The sequence below is a fragment of the Bubalus kerabau genome, chromosome 1 (genome assembly GCF_029407905.1).
Source record: "Bubalus kerabau isolate K-KA32 ecotype Philippines breed swamp buffalo chromosome 1, PCC_UOA_SB_1v2, whole genome shotgun sequence".
NCBI classification, from domain to species: Eukaryota; Metazoa; Chordata; class Mammalia; order Artiodactyla; family Bovidae; genus Bubalus; species Bubalus kerabau.
The window spans coordinates 133,695,178-133,708,493 of NC_073624.1; the positions used below are offsets into that span (position 1 = coordinate 133,695,178).

At 35.0% G+C, this 13,316-nt stretch overlaps 1 protein-coding gene across 1 annotated transcript in view; it reads left to right on the top strand.

Annotated features, from left to right (window-relative positions):
• Positions 1-13,316, top strand: part of RYR2 (ryanodine receptor 2) — a 764,447-nt gene that overhangs the window by 676,390 nt on the left and 74,741 nt on the right. The window contains exons 86-88 of the mRNA XM_055589046.1: positions 517-590; positions 10,708-10,788; positions 12,000-12,088. Of these exons, the coding sequence (XP_055445021.1) occupies positions 517-590; positions 10,708-10,788; positions 12,000-12,088 (244 nt within the window). The remainder of the gene's footprint in view (positions 1-516; positions 591-10,707; positions 10,789-11,999; positions 12,089-13,316) is intronic.

The following is a 13,316-nucleotide window of genomic DNA, read 5'->3' on the forward strand; positions in this document are numbered from 1 at the left end:
AGAATTAATATATATTCTCCATATTTGAAAATGAATACTATATGATTTTTGAAAACCATAAAATTCCATTTCATCTGTGAGCTTTGAGATCACGTCTCTGCTTCCCTAAAATGATCCTTAACCAACTAATTTATGATCATTTTGTAGTTTTTACAGTATTTAAAATCATTCAGATAGCATTTGACTAAAGAACCTGACACATACTTAATGTGATAAGCTATTCCAATTGGAAAAACATGATTATTATAATTATATTTCAGTATGCCTGCTGACTTTGTAATGTTCTCCCAAGTTGAAACACATTTATGCCATATACTTGACTTTCACATGGATCATTTCAGTGTGGTCCTTGGAGAGGTAGTCTGCTACAAAAAAACCCTGTTGGTAGACATTGAGTCAGGGTGTGTTTTCAATGCATAATAACATTTGGTTCACACTTCATGATATACATTTGCCCTTCTGAAGAAAGGAAAGGTTCTGTTAGTCCTCTAAATGTTTTTCTCCCTGTTACTGCAGTGTCCTCGACCTAAATGCATTTGAGCGACAAAACAAAGCTGAAGGACTTGGGATGGTGACTGAGGAAGGATCAGGTACTGCTCACTTAAATTAAAAAGATCACCTGTCCCCACTTCTTCCCTGAAATTACCTTTCCAGTACAGAGAGATGTGAGGTTATCTAAATGGACACCATGCTTATGTGACTCATTTAAAAGTTCATAGTTAGACACCCACGTAGGTCACATCCAAGACCCCAAACCTAACCTTCCATGTTGGTAATTGACTCCTTTTTATTCCAGATCCACTGTTTGTGACCTTTCCCCTAGCTGGGTAGTAAATAAATAACCCTTATCAGAGAATTATATCTAAAATTATAAAGTGCATGGATGAGCCAAATTAAATAATGTTTGACTTCCTTTGGCCATTTTAGCAAACTGTCAGGTTTCCAGATTCTATCTCCTTAGGCTTTCAGAGCCTTCAGGCCATCAGTATTCTTACTACTCTTCCCTTTTAGCTCAGTTATCCTTCTATTTGATAAATCCGTATGTCTTTGCAAGTACAAATTGTTTAAGAAAACAAAGAGTAATTTTTGTGTTTAAATAACTTTGATCATTTAATGTACGTGTGCATAAAAATAACCCACATAATAGAGTTTTTCTCTCTTTAAATAGATGTATAAACTAGAAAATTTAGCACACTGTGCATTTAAAGCAGAAATAATTGTTGCTTCACATTCATTTTGGTATCTATTAAGAAAAAAGTATCATCTCTATTTTTGGTTTTGATTTGTTTTTATTCTTTTGTGTTTGATTTTTAAGTTATTTTAGTTTGAGTAAGGCCCCGTGTGTTTATCTGTTTTTGTTTGTTTTGTCTGGTTTGGAGTTGTCATCTTATCAATGTATTACTAGTTTTAGAACATTGGGTCTTCTAAAAACTACACTTATTGCAAAAGAATAAATCTTCTCCCCTCTGCCATTGGTAGTCTGCTTGCCTTTCTGAAATAGTTTAGAATTAACAAATCTTTCTAATTATCTCTGTATATTTTTGTTCTCACAACAGGAAAAATAATTTAGTTGCATTTTTCTTCCTGTATTTTAAAGATGATCATTTATACATATTCTAATGCTGCTGCTTCTATATCACCTGTGTAATTTTATTTTCTGCTTGGCATTTGAATGTAGAAGTTCAGACATCAAGTTAATACTTGATTATTATTGGTTATTTAATTGGGTTAGCTACCTTCAAGAAAAATCACTAGCAGAATTCTGAACTTACTTAGATATTCTGAAAAGGAACATCAAGCTAAATATCTTCATTACTAACATTTGTGTCATCCGTTACAACTCCGGGCCCAGTGGACCTGTCTGGAGAATTCCAAGCCACTGCAAAGCCCACATCCCATTAACTGCATTGCCTTTAAGGTTTCACAGAAGTCCTAGGGTTTTTCCAGCTGTAAAGTGCCTAAAAATGAGTCAGTTCTCTATCTAAAGTCTGACTTCCCTGTTTTGGAATTAGAAGTCAATTTTATTTTCCCCTGAAGTTTTTACCTAATGGACCAGAGGCTCTGAACATAATTCCATTCATCGTTCTGTGTCACTCTTTACATCAGCTCCCACAAAGAAATAGTGACCACACAGGTTTATTTTCCTGGCCTCCTAGACTTTTATCAACCAGATATGGATTGGAATAACACTTGTGAGTCCCAATTCAGAAATAACTTGATAAGAGCAGCCATCCTGATGTAAGAATTAATTCTGTCTCTCAATATGAGATTGGTTGGGTTAGTTTATTCTTTTTAAAGATGCACACAAAAGTTGTTGCCCAAATTGATTAACACGTTTATATTTTATTTCCTTACAAACAGCAAAACAAAAACAATGTCTCAACTTCTTTTCTTTTTCCCCATTTCCTTTCCTTTCAACAACTGTCCATGTATATTCTCCCTTCCTCAGTCATCACTCATGAGCGTGGTAATTATTAAAAATGAACTGCCTTTTCTTTATTTGCTCCTTTATTTGTTGTTAGCTTGATGTACAGTCTTCATAGTGACAGTTTTTGTGCCTTTTTCCTTTTCTAGACCATTTTAGCAAGTAGATTATTTACTTTTCATCATTATGCATCCTTTTACTTTTAAAACTTATGTATCAAGCTTTCCTTTTTTTTTCTTTTCTTCCTATGAGGATGTGTAGTTATTAACATAGTAGACATGAAGGGGCAACAAGCATTTAAACGATGGTCTTGGATTTGTTTGGTTCTGTTCTTTCATTTAAAAGAAGTTCTGGTGGACCCAGTGTTTGCAGCTATTGTGTAAATGAGTGAATGTGTGCAATAGTTTCCCTGTGGCGTTTCTGTTTTGGACATACTGTGGCTTTATGGCTGCACCAAGTGGTGCATGGGAAAGTCAATGCTGATCCAGGGTGGGTGGTGAATGGTAGAGTCTCCTTTTAGCCCCTGGACTCCGCCAGTTCACTTCCAAGTATTAAGAGATTTACAGAGATTTTGTCTATGCCTTTGAAAATATCATATATTAAAAACCTAACATGAAATGAACTTTCATTCTTGAGATCAAATTTAAAGAACACTAGTAACAGTAGCAAGTATTTACTCTTCAGGCTAGCATAATAACAAAGATGGCATTGATATTGCAATGTAGTCTTTAAAAGGCATGACATGTGATGGTGATAAAGAAGGGTTGAGATTTTCTTCAACAGTATTTTGTGTGTCAACACAGCTTCAGAGATTAAGCTGTGCTTTCTCAATACACACTGCTGCCTGCATCAAGAGACCTCTTAGGAGACTGTGCAATGATAACTCATTGGCTCTAATGATTACTATACTATTTCCCAGATTGAGAACACCTATACTGACTCTATCTTTGGCATATTTTTAAAATTTTGGTTACGTGGCCATTCTTTTAAGATTCCGCAACTGTTAAGAACAGTATGTACCCTTTATAGGAGAAAGAACTTAGGTCATCCCTCGTGGAAAACACAGAAAAAACTGAAAAATCTGAATCCGTTAGTGATCTCATTGCTTCAGAGCTTGAGGCTTACACAGTATAAGCTCAGGACTGAGAAAATAATCTGGTAGATCTAAATCTCCATCCTAACCAATTGCCTTTATTAAGCTAAATCTGTTCCTGATGATGAAATGACCATAAATTATATTACTATGGAAAATGTGTAACTTAAATACATGAACTTTTTCATACCCATGACTTCCCCATGGTGTTTTCCCTGTTTTATACTTAGAGTGAGGCAAAGTGAGATTCTATGGCTTGTCCAGGGTCACACAGCAGTGTGGCAGGATCAAGGCTAAAATGCAGCCATTCTTTCTCTCTTTAATTTGCCAATTCCACAAGCCGGTTCCCTTTCCTTCCAGTCTCTAGTAGTCTTTGGGGGACTTATTTTGTGTCCAGCACATTGGCTTAGGTTAGAATTATTGGCCCCCTAATGTCTCCCTTCAAAGGCACCCATCTATTGCCAATTTTTGAACCCACTGTTAATGTTTTAATACCACTTTTAAGCTTTTTATGATTACACATGATATTCCCCATCTGGATTGAGATAACATTAAGAAATATATGCTCCTTTGAGGTTTGTATACAGCTGTCCCTCAGTATCCATGAGGAATTGGTTCCAGGACCCTCTTCCTGTCCACAGATGCTCAAGTCCCTTATATAAAATGGCATAGCATGGTCATCCCCCTGTATCCACAAATACAGAAGGACAGCTGTGTAAGGCTATCGGACTACTTGTTGATACTCCTTTTTCTATACTGTCATTGTCATGTAAGTTTGCCATGTATCCTTATCCCACCTTATTAAATTTCCCTCATTTGTCTTGGGTTGGCAAAAAGTCCTACCTGGTTTTTCCATAACATCTTACAGAAAAACCTGAAGGAAATTTTTGGCCCACTCAATACAAGAGTATGGACTTCCCCCTTGTTAAAAAAAAAAGAACATTCTTCAGATGTGTTTAGATCTTGTGATGTGCTCAGTGTCGTCTTCTCTGTATATTTTTTTAGTCCTATGTGTTTTATTTTACTATATGAAATGAAGTTCAAAACCAAAAACTTCTATGAATTTTTGAAATTTCATTCCATCCTTGGATTTTTGATTTGTTTCTCCTCAGTAACATTTATCCTCATTACAAATTCATGATGAGCTTGAAAGTGCAATTTTTCTTCTTTCAAACATCTTCTTGGAATAGAGTCAAAGACACTGCATTATATTTTTAATCATTTTGCAGGGATCCTTGTCTTTATAAACAAGTTAAAATTTGCAAGCTGATCTGATTCCTCAGAAATTGTTTGATTTTCTAAAATGTTATATAAAACATTAATACAAGTTAAGCTTCTTCCATTTACACCTGTATTTGGTAATGTGTTGCATTGAGGTTCTTGCCTATATATTTATAGTGACCTCATGAAGTTTATGTGAAGTTGAGTGAAAAGGTTTCCTTTTAATTAATTAATCAAAAGGATAATTGTAGCAATCTTTAAATATTGACCACCCTATTTTTTTTTTTTAGTGTTTTTAGTGCTTAATTATTTGTTGGCTATCTTCCACCCCAGATTGTCCCAAGGGTACTTTCCCACATGGAATCCAGTAAATCCTGGTATCCATCTGGATCCTAACTATATTACTCTCCCATGCCTGTGTAAATATTCTCTTCAAGGAAAGCCTATGTTTCATGGCACTAAATAGATTTTTTTAAACATCCTTGCACAGTTTTTAAACTTTGAAGCACTCATTTAAATTTGAGTGGCTATTACGTGCTAGATACTGTCCTAGACATTGGATTTATATAGGAAATCCAGAGTATTGTGTAGAGAGAGAGAGAGAGAAGTAGCTCAGTCATGTCCGACTCTTTGCGATCCCATGGACTGTAGCCGACCAGGCTCCTCCATCCATGGGATTTTCTAGGCAAGAGTACTGGAGTGGGTTGCCATTTACACTTGTAAATAAGCAACTTCAGAGCAATGCCCTCTGTTTAAAAGAAAACTGAGCTGATACTTAGCCACCAGGGCTGGGGGAAGTATATCATCATAGATGTAACACACAGCCTGAAGTAGAAGTTTATCTGGTAGATAAGAAGGCAAAGAAAAGCATCCCAGTGAAAGAGATCCCCATATGCCAAGTTTAAGGTACAAAACATATGGGAGAACGGTAACTAACCTGGTGTGATTGAAAAGAAATGAACTCACGAGAGGATGGAAAGGTAGTTTGTGGGAGACCCTAAAGGACCTTCTTTACCCTGACAGGGAACTTGCACTTTCTTTCTGAGACCTTGGAGAGCCATGATATAAGTAACACTTCTGTGATATTATGTTTTGTGTGTTGATTCACTTGGAATCTAAATTCCCACATTCACTCTTTAAAATGCTTCCAGTAGAATCTACTAACTAAAATTCACAGATTTCTCATTCTCAGTAGTGCTAGGATACCAAATAGACTATATATATATTTCAGTTAAAAAAAAGGAAAAAAATGAAGAGAAAAGGCTACAAGGAAAACAATCTGAAATCATGTTTGAAAGCAAAAGATTTTTTTCTCCACTGCTAGCCTTTAACTCGGAGAAGGGAATGGCACCCTACTCCAGTACTCTTGCCTGGAAAATCCCATGGGCAGAGGAGCCTGGTAGGCTGCAGTCCATGGGGTCGCTAAGAGTCCGACACGATTGAGCAACTTCACTTTCACTTTTCACTTTCGTCCATTGGAGAAGGAAATGGCAACCCACTCCAGTGTTCTTGCCTAGAGAATCCCAGGGACAGGGGAGCCTGGTGGGCTGCCGTCTATGGGGTCGCACAGAGTCGGATACGACTGAAGTGACTTAGCAGCAGCCTTTAATTCTATTATCCGTATTATCTATTATCTAATTTATTTCACACAGTGGTCATTTTTATTATCTAGGAATGCATTTTATACATGGTATTAGGTTGTTACCTTAGTTTAAATAAATGCATTTAATCAAATTATAACTGATTTATTATATTCACAACCCATTGGAATTCTGTATTTTAGAAATCTAGGGCTTTTAAAATTACTTCATGCTATTAAAACTTCACATTGATTCCTATTGTGCTTTGCATATTTCAGAGCAGTTGTACTTGTTTGAACCAATTTGATTATCATAGCAGCCCTATGAAATATGGAAGTCAGGAGATTTTTAAGTCCCATATCAAAATGATGAAAAAAGAGTCAGAAAGGTGAATTGATTTTTCCAAAGCCACATGTCTAAAATATGGTTTTCCCTGGGTTCTAAAATTGAAAACAAGTTAGGAGTCTACAATTTAAGATAAACAATAAGCAAAATGATTGTTAGTCAAAGATTGATTACTGATGTGAACTTTATGAAGTGGAGGAACGATGGCACCCTGCATTTAGAGAGACCACACAGTGTAGAAATCACCTGTTTGTTGCCTGACTGTGACCTTCTTGAGGTTAGGAATTGTGTCCATTAGTCTTTTTTATCCCCAGCATCTCACAAAGTGTCTAGCACACAGGGGACATGTAATGAGTGTTTCTTGAAGTTTACTGAATTAAAGTCTTTTACCTGTTAATAGCTCTACGACAGTAGTCAGGTTACTTATTTCTCAGTTGTTTCCCAAACCACAAAATGGGGTCATATCACCTCGTTTTAGGATTATTGCAAACAGGAAATGAAATGATGAGAAAATATGTCTAGCACAATGCCTAGCACACTATAGTCACTAAATGCTAGCTATAAATCCATTTTCAAGTGTTTTATTCTTGGGGAATTCCCTGGTGACCCAGTAGTTAGGACTCTGTGCTCCCACTACAGGGGGCAGGAGTTTGATCCCTGGTCAGGGAATTAAGATCCCCAAAGCCACAAAACATGACCAAATGAATAAATCATAAATTTTTAATTCTTTACTAGTTGAGTTGTTATATTATTTAAGCAGCCATATTTAGATCATTTAAGCAATGATACTAAAACTACACACATGGAATTAAATACCTAACTTTTCACTATTTAAAAGTATGTTTAGCCTTTATCCTTCAGTTTTTCCATATACAAAGTAATTATTTAAGTTCTCTAAAGATCTGTGATCAGAATTATTTCCTCCATGGCAATGGGGGCTCTTGAGATCCACTTAGAAGTAGATTTTTGGGAATTGTTCAATGCAGCCAGTCTCATGTTTCATACTACTCACTTTTTAATCTCCACATTATAGAGATATTGACATAGCAAGACCGTACAACACTGGAGATCTTAGTCTTCTGGAGTCTATTGATGCTTATGCAATTGTTTATATATTTAGTAGTCTTTTTATTTCACTAATTTTAGTAACAGTTATTGATAATTATTAACAATTAAATCTTTTCTGGAGCTAGGTCTGCAAATTTCAAGCTATATCTATGTACAGTCTAAGTAAAAACAACTTTGTTTTAATTGAACTTAAGCAAAACTTTGTGTACTTTTTTATTAATTAGATTAACCATTTGGGAGTAGAAAAGCCTAAAAGTATTTTAATTTTATTAAATCTCTAAAAGAGGAATTACTTTTTATTGGTAGCTTGAATAAATAAGGTCTACCTAATGTTATTTTCAGGTGAAAATTTATATTTTTTATAATATTTGGCCCATTAAAATTCAGGCAACTTTTTGAAAATATAAACATTCTTAACACCTAAGTTCATGTAACTGTATTTATCACATAGGCATGTTGTTCCCATCTTTATTTAGTGTCATTGCCACTGCTCCTAATAATATTAACCTTTCCACAATTGATAAAAAAAGGGTCAGATAGATTATATAGAGCCAGTGAGGTATACAGTATACATTTTCCATTCATTTTATAGATGAGAAACCTAAAGTACAAGGAACAAACTCATCATCACAACAGTATTGAAATAACTTTCCCCTTTATTACGGTGTTAGAAATGATAAGCCCTTTATAATTGAAAACAAAACCAAAGGAGTGCCCTTCACAATAGGTACATTTGGCCATCATGCAGCTATTGCAAATAAGATATTTAAAATGTAAGAGCACTTTCAACTACATTTTACTCCATTTCGTTATTTCTTATTAACCTTAGTTTCCATCTTACAATGGAATTTCTTTTGCGCACATCCCAAAATAGACTGGTGCTCGTGTACCTTCTGCAGACATAAAGCCATCCTCCATCTCTGTTCCTGCAGCACCTACAGGCAGCATGGGCAATGGCAGCATTTTAATCAGATAGGAATGTATTCATTAAGCAGTAGCACCCTAGTCAATAACCTGGTACCGCCTGATGGTAAATGAAGGCTTGACCTGCCCCCTTTCCCCTCCCTTCTCTCTCTCATTCTGCTGTGTGCAGCGTGTCCACCGTAAGTGAAGTCACTTGTGTGTGTTTCGGTGTACAGTCTAAAAGATACTGTGCATGCCAACAAAAAATAAAATGTTACGTTATAAATTAATGTGCATTGTACAGAGCGTTTCTAGGTACACTGGTAGACTACATGTTAATTTATTTCAGTGTTAACTTTTCTGAATACTTTCTACCAGGGGTTACTTATTCCACATTGAAGTTATGAAGATTGATAGTATGTCCTTGGTTTTATTGATTCAGTTTTCTGAAAATCAAAAAAAACAAAAACATTTTAGATGGGTTCAACAAGAAAAAAGTCAATAAGTCTATGTAACTAGCTCATAATATTTTGATTTAAATATCATTTTAAAGTATCTTCATGAAATGATACAAAGTGTCATCAGTGAAGAGTTTAGTTTGTTTATTAGTCTAGACTGTTCCTTTTTTCCTATCCTGTCATGAATGTAAACACTGAGAAATGGGCTTATCAGCCATGTATTGAGATTCAAAACAATACACATTTAAACATTTAGATTTGCCATGTCACATTTATAGACATGGTGACCTTAGTTTGGTCACCAAATATCATATCTTGCAGGCTCATAGGGAAACCAGTACAGTGATTTTATGTACTTTTTTTAATGTTTATATTAGTTTTCAAAATGGTTTTGCTTCCTAACCCTCCCATTATATGAAGCCTCTCACTTTGAAAGTCACAGACTGCAGACTGGTAAGTCCATCACCTCTCTATCATTATGATCATTCATAATTTCAGTTCCAGTAAACACATGATCATTGCATAGTTTTCTTTCCTAGCCCAAAGTATTTCCAGTCTGAAAAGTTATTATTATTTTTTTTTAATACATGAGTATATTCATTCACTTGCCAAACAACATTTTTATGGTTTTTGTCATTTTGCTTTCTAAACAAATTGAGATTCCAGAGCATACACTCATAATGTTGACAGTGTTTTTTTCATGGACACTCTATGCTTTTAAACTCAACTTTCATTTGTGTGGTGCTGGTTTTTTGTTTGTTTCCTTCTCTGTGTTTTTGCTTTCAGAGTAACTTGTGATCAAGATACATTTAAATTGAAATAGAGGTGAAATATCTGAACCCTTTCCTAAGGCTTCATGCTGGCCACCCCCCACACGTATAGTTAATGTTGAATGATGCAGAACACCTCCAATGGCTCTGAGATGTCCTCCTTTGCACATTGCTTTGTTAGGTTTAGCTCTCTTAGCAGGAGTCAGCAAAGTCTTTCTTTTGGTTTGATATTTGGAGTTAGGTCTGCTTGTCAGTTCTTCCTCTTCTGGTGGAATGCTACGACCAATGAGCGCTCTATTTGGACAAGCTCATGAGAGAATTCATTGAAATGAGTTAAGAAACATTTTCTGGTCATTTAGAATTTTCACAGAAATCCTTTAATTAATATGTGAATACCAGAAACTTTTAGCCCAGTTTTATATATATACCGAACGCCTTTGTATTGAAACATTTGGTCAGACTCTAGGAACAAAGCAGATTTAACTTCCACATTTGAAAGAGAGGCAGAGATCCTACACAAAAAGAAAGATAGGAAGGGGGGAAAGGTTCAAATCTCTCAACCTCTTCAGGTTGTTTCTAAAATGTTGCCAAACCCATGCTGCTACTTTTAACAGAGAGAGATCTGAGTTTTTAAGAGTCAAATGTTCTTTTCTTACCAAGAAAAAGTGCATCTATCTGTCAAGCGCATGATCTTAAGAGCTTCAGATAGAAAAGTGGCTATGATTTGTGACTGTTTTTGGTTCAGACGATGCTAGATGAACATGCAAGTTTGATGGAGGTGGGGATACAAAGGGAGGTTGAGGCTAAAGTGGTTGATAACATGGGGTCTCTGGACTTCCTGCAGGAGAAAAGGTTCTGCAGGATGACGAATTCACCTGTGACCTCTTCCGCTTCTTGCAACTGCTTTGTGAGGGACACAACTCAGGTTTGTGAGACCCCAGACCGTTCATGGTACCCAGAAATAAGCATTTTGAAGCCAGTAATAACAGGAGCCTCTTAGTTCTAATTATTCTGCTTCTCCTAGGTTGAGAAACAGTTCTTGAAATTTGAGCATTGGCCCTGGGGTTTTTCTATGTCACTGAGTCTTTCAAAGTCTTTTGCTAGTGATTTCAGTTAATTCTTTTTTTTTCCCCTCTAAATAAATCCTTTTAAGGTATTGATATTCTAAAGAGAGATTTTTTTACTGATAAAATTACAGTAATGCTGAATTTTCTAAAGGAATAATTAATACACTATTGCTTGAATGGCATTGCAGGCAGATTCTTTACCATCTGAGTCACCAGGGAAGCCCATTTGAATGGCATATGGGTACAATCAATACTTTGAAAAGCAAAGCTCTAGAATAGCATTGGTTTGTACATTTTACACATATATGCTATTTTTTAATTAAAATTGACTTGCTTGAAGACAATTTTTAGGTTTTAAAAATGTAATGTGCATATTTGATATAAAGAAAATCTCAAGAAATTTTGTTCACAATGTAGACTTTCAAAACATGAATTTCATAACTCTTATTAGTTCTCATGCTGGAGAAGACAGCTGATAGAAAGATTCAGATTGTGAAGAAAGATGTAGATTAAATACAATAAATAGCTATGGAGACATATGTAGGTTTATTTCTTTTTTACCTCTTCTCTTTAACTGGGGGAATCCACTTCACTATGTAACTTGCCATGATGTATTTCCATTCGTTGTTTACGTATCATATGTATCAGGCTTGTGCATCTGTGAAGGCAGCAGCTTTATCTTGATTTTTTTTTCTTTCCCCAACATATAACACAGTACTGAAGAACAAGAGATTATGGAATAAATCATTTAATTACTCCATCCTACAGGATAGAAGTCCTTTTCAGTCATTCACATGCCCAGAGCTCTAGAGCAAGGAATCAGGACACAGGTGTTAACAAGCCTCTTAGGTGAAATTTAAATATTGATATTCTGTGAAGCACCAAGGTTTGTTTTTGAGGTGCTCACTTTTTATGGAAAATATAAATTATTCAGTGTTCAAACTATCAGATATAACACTACAGAAGCTGCAGTGATTTTGGTGTAGACACCATTTGCTCTTAGAATTGTTCAAAGAATTCATTTTAAATTTTTGAATGCACTTTAATAACATCTTTTGATCTTATGTAGATTTTCAAAATTATCTGAGAACTCAGACTGGCAATAATACAACTGTCAACATAATCATCTCTACTGTAGACTACCTTCTGAGAGTTCAGGTATGTAGCTTTATATTAGTAGCAAATTAAAACGTTGGCTAGTTGTCATGATATGGCAGTTGTGAAACTGACATGGTATAATGTGTTTTGACTTATGAGGTCAAAACTTATTGAGGTGTTTTGTCTTTGATCACAATCTTTCCCCAAATATTAGACTAAAACCGCCCCTATTGTCTTTGCCTCTGATTCTGGCTCTTTCTATAAGTGGGAATATTTTTTTCCCTGCAGTTTTTAGCTTGATGGAATTTTAAATTCCTTTTCAATTTGTAAAGCATGAACATGCTCTTTTCCTTCCTCTGTGGTTGATAAATAAATGGCAGAAGAATATTTGAAACATTACTAAAAATGGGAAAGAAAGGCTTTCAAACTACCTAACATATGCTTAAATATAAGAGACTATGGTCAATTCTTTTCAGCTCTCCAAATGTCTGATGAAAAAATTCAGCCTAACACTCCATCACTTAAAAATATCTTCAATACTCTAGTAATGTTCTCCATGTTACTAGAACTGAATCTGAAGGTGTAGGTCTCTTAATGAAATTTTATACTCTTATTTTTCATTTTATTTAGAAGGAAATCAGGTGTAGCACATTTAAAATCACAAACTCTCTGTTTCTTGCTTAATCTTTGAATATGTAAAAGCACAACACTCTTACCTAAAACTAATGGAGAAAAAGGCTAGTTCTGAAGCACATATATCAAGAAGCTTTGCTGAAATGTATCTGTAACTTTCAAAATCATATCTCAAAACCTGAATGTGGTTTACATGGTAGCCCAAATTATATTATTCATTTAGGCAACTAAAATTCCTTTAAAATGTGAGCCTTTGTTGAAAACATCCTGTTTGGACAGATCGATCATATTTAGATGTTTATTTACAATTGTTGTCAGTATTTATAAGGAATCCAGCCAGTTTCTTCCAGGGCCTTTATACAAGTCAGGAACATTCTGAAATTCTTATTAAAGAAATGTTACTGGCTTTACTGGAGAAAAAGTAGACTAGATGTTTATATTCTATGATTTGTCTAATTTCTATGTTCACATAGTAATATTTAAATATTCTATGGATAAATATGCATTAGTGTTATAAATCCTTATGTTTGTGAATTTCAAGGTCATCAGAGACAAAAAGTCATTTTTAAAGCTAAGTTTTCTGCTTATTTTCTCTCCAGATGTTATTTATATCTAGGGAGGATTTGCCATATTTTATGTTTAGGAAAATCATTGA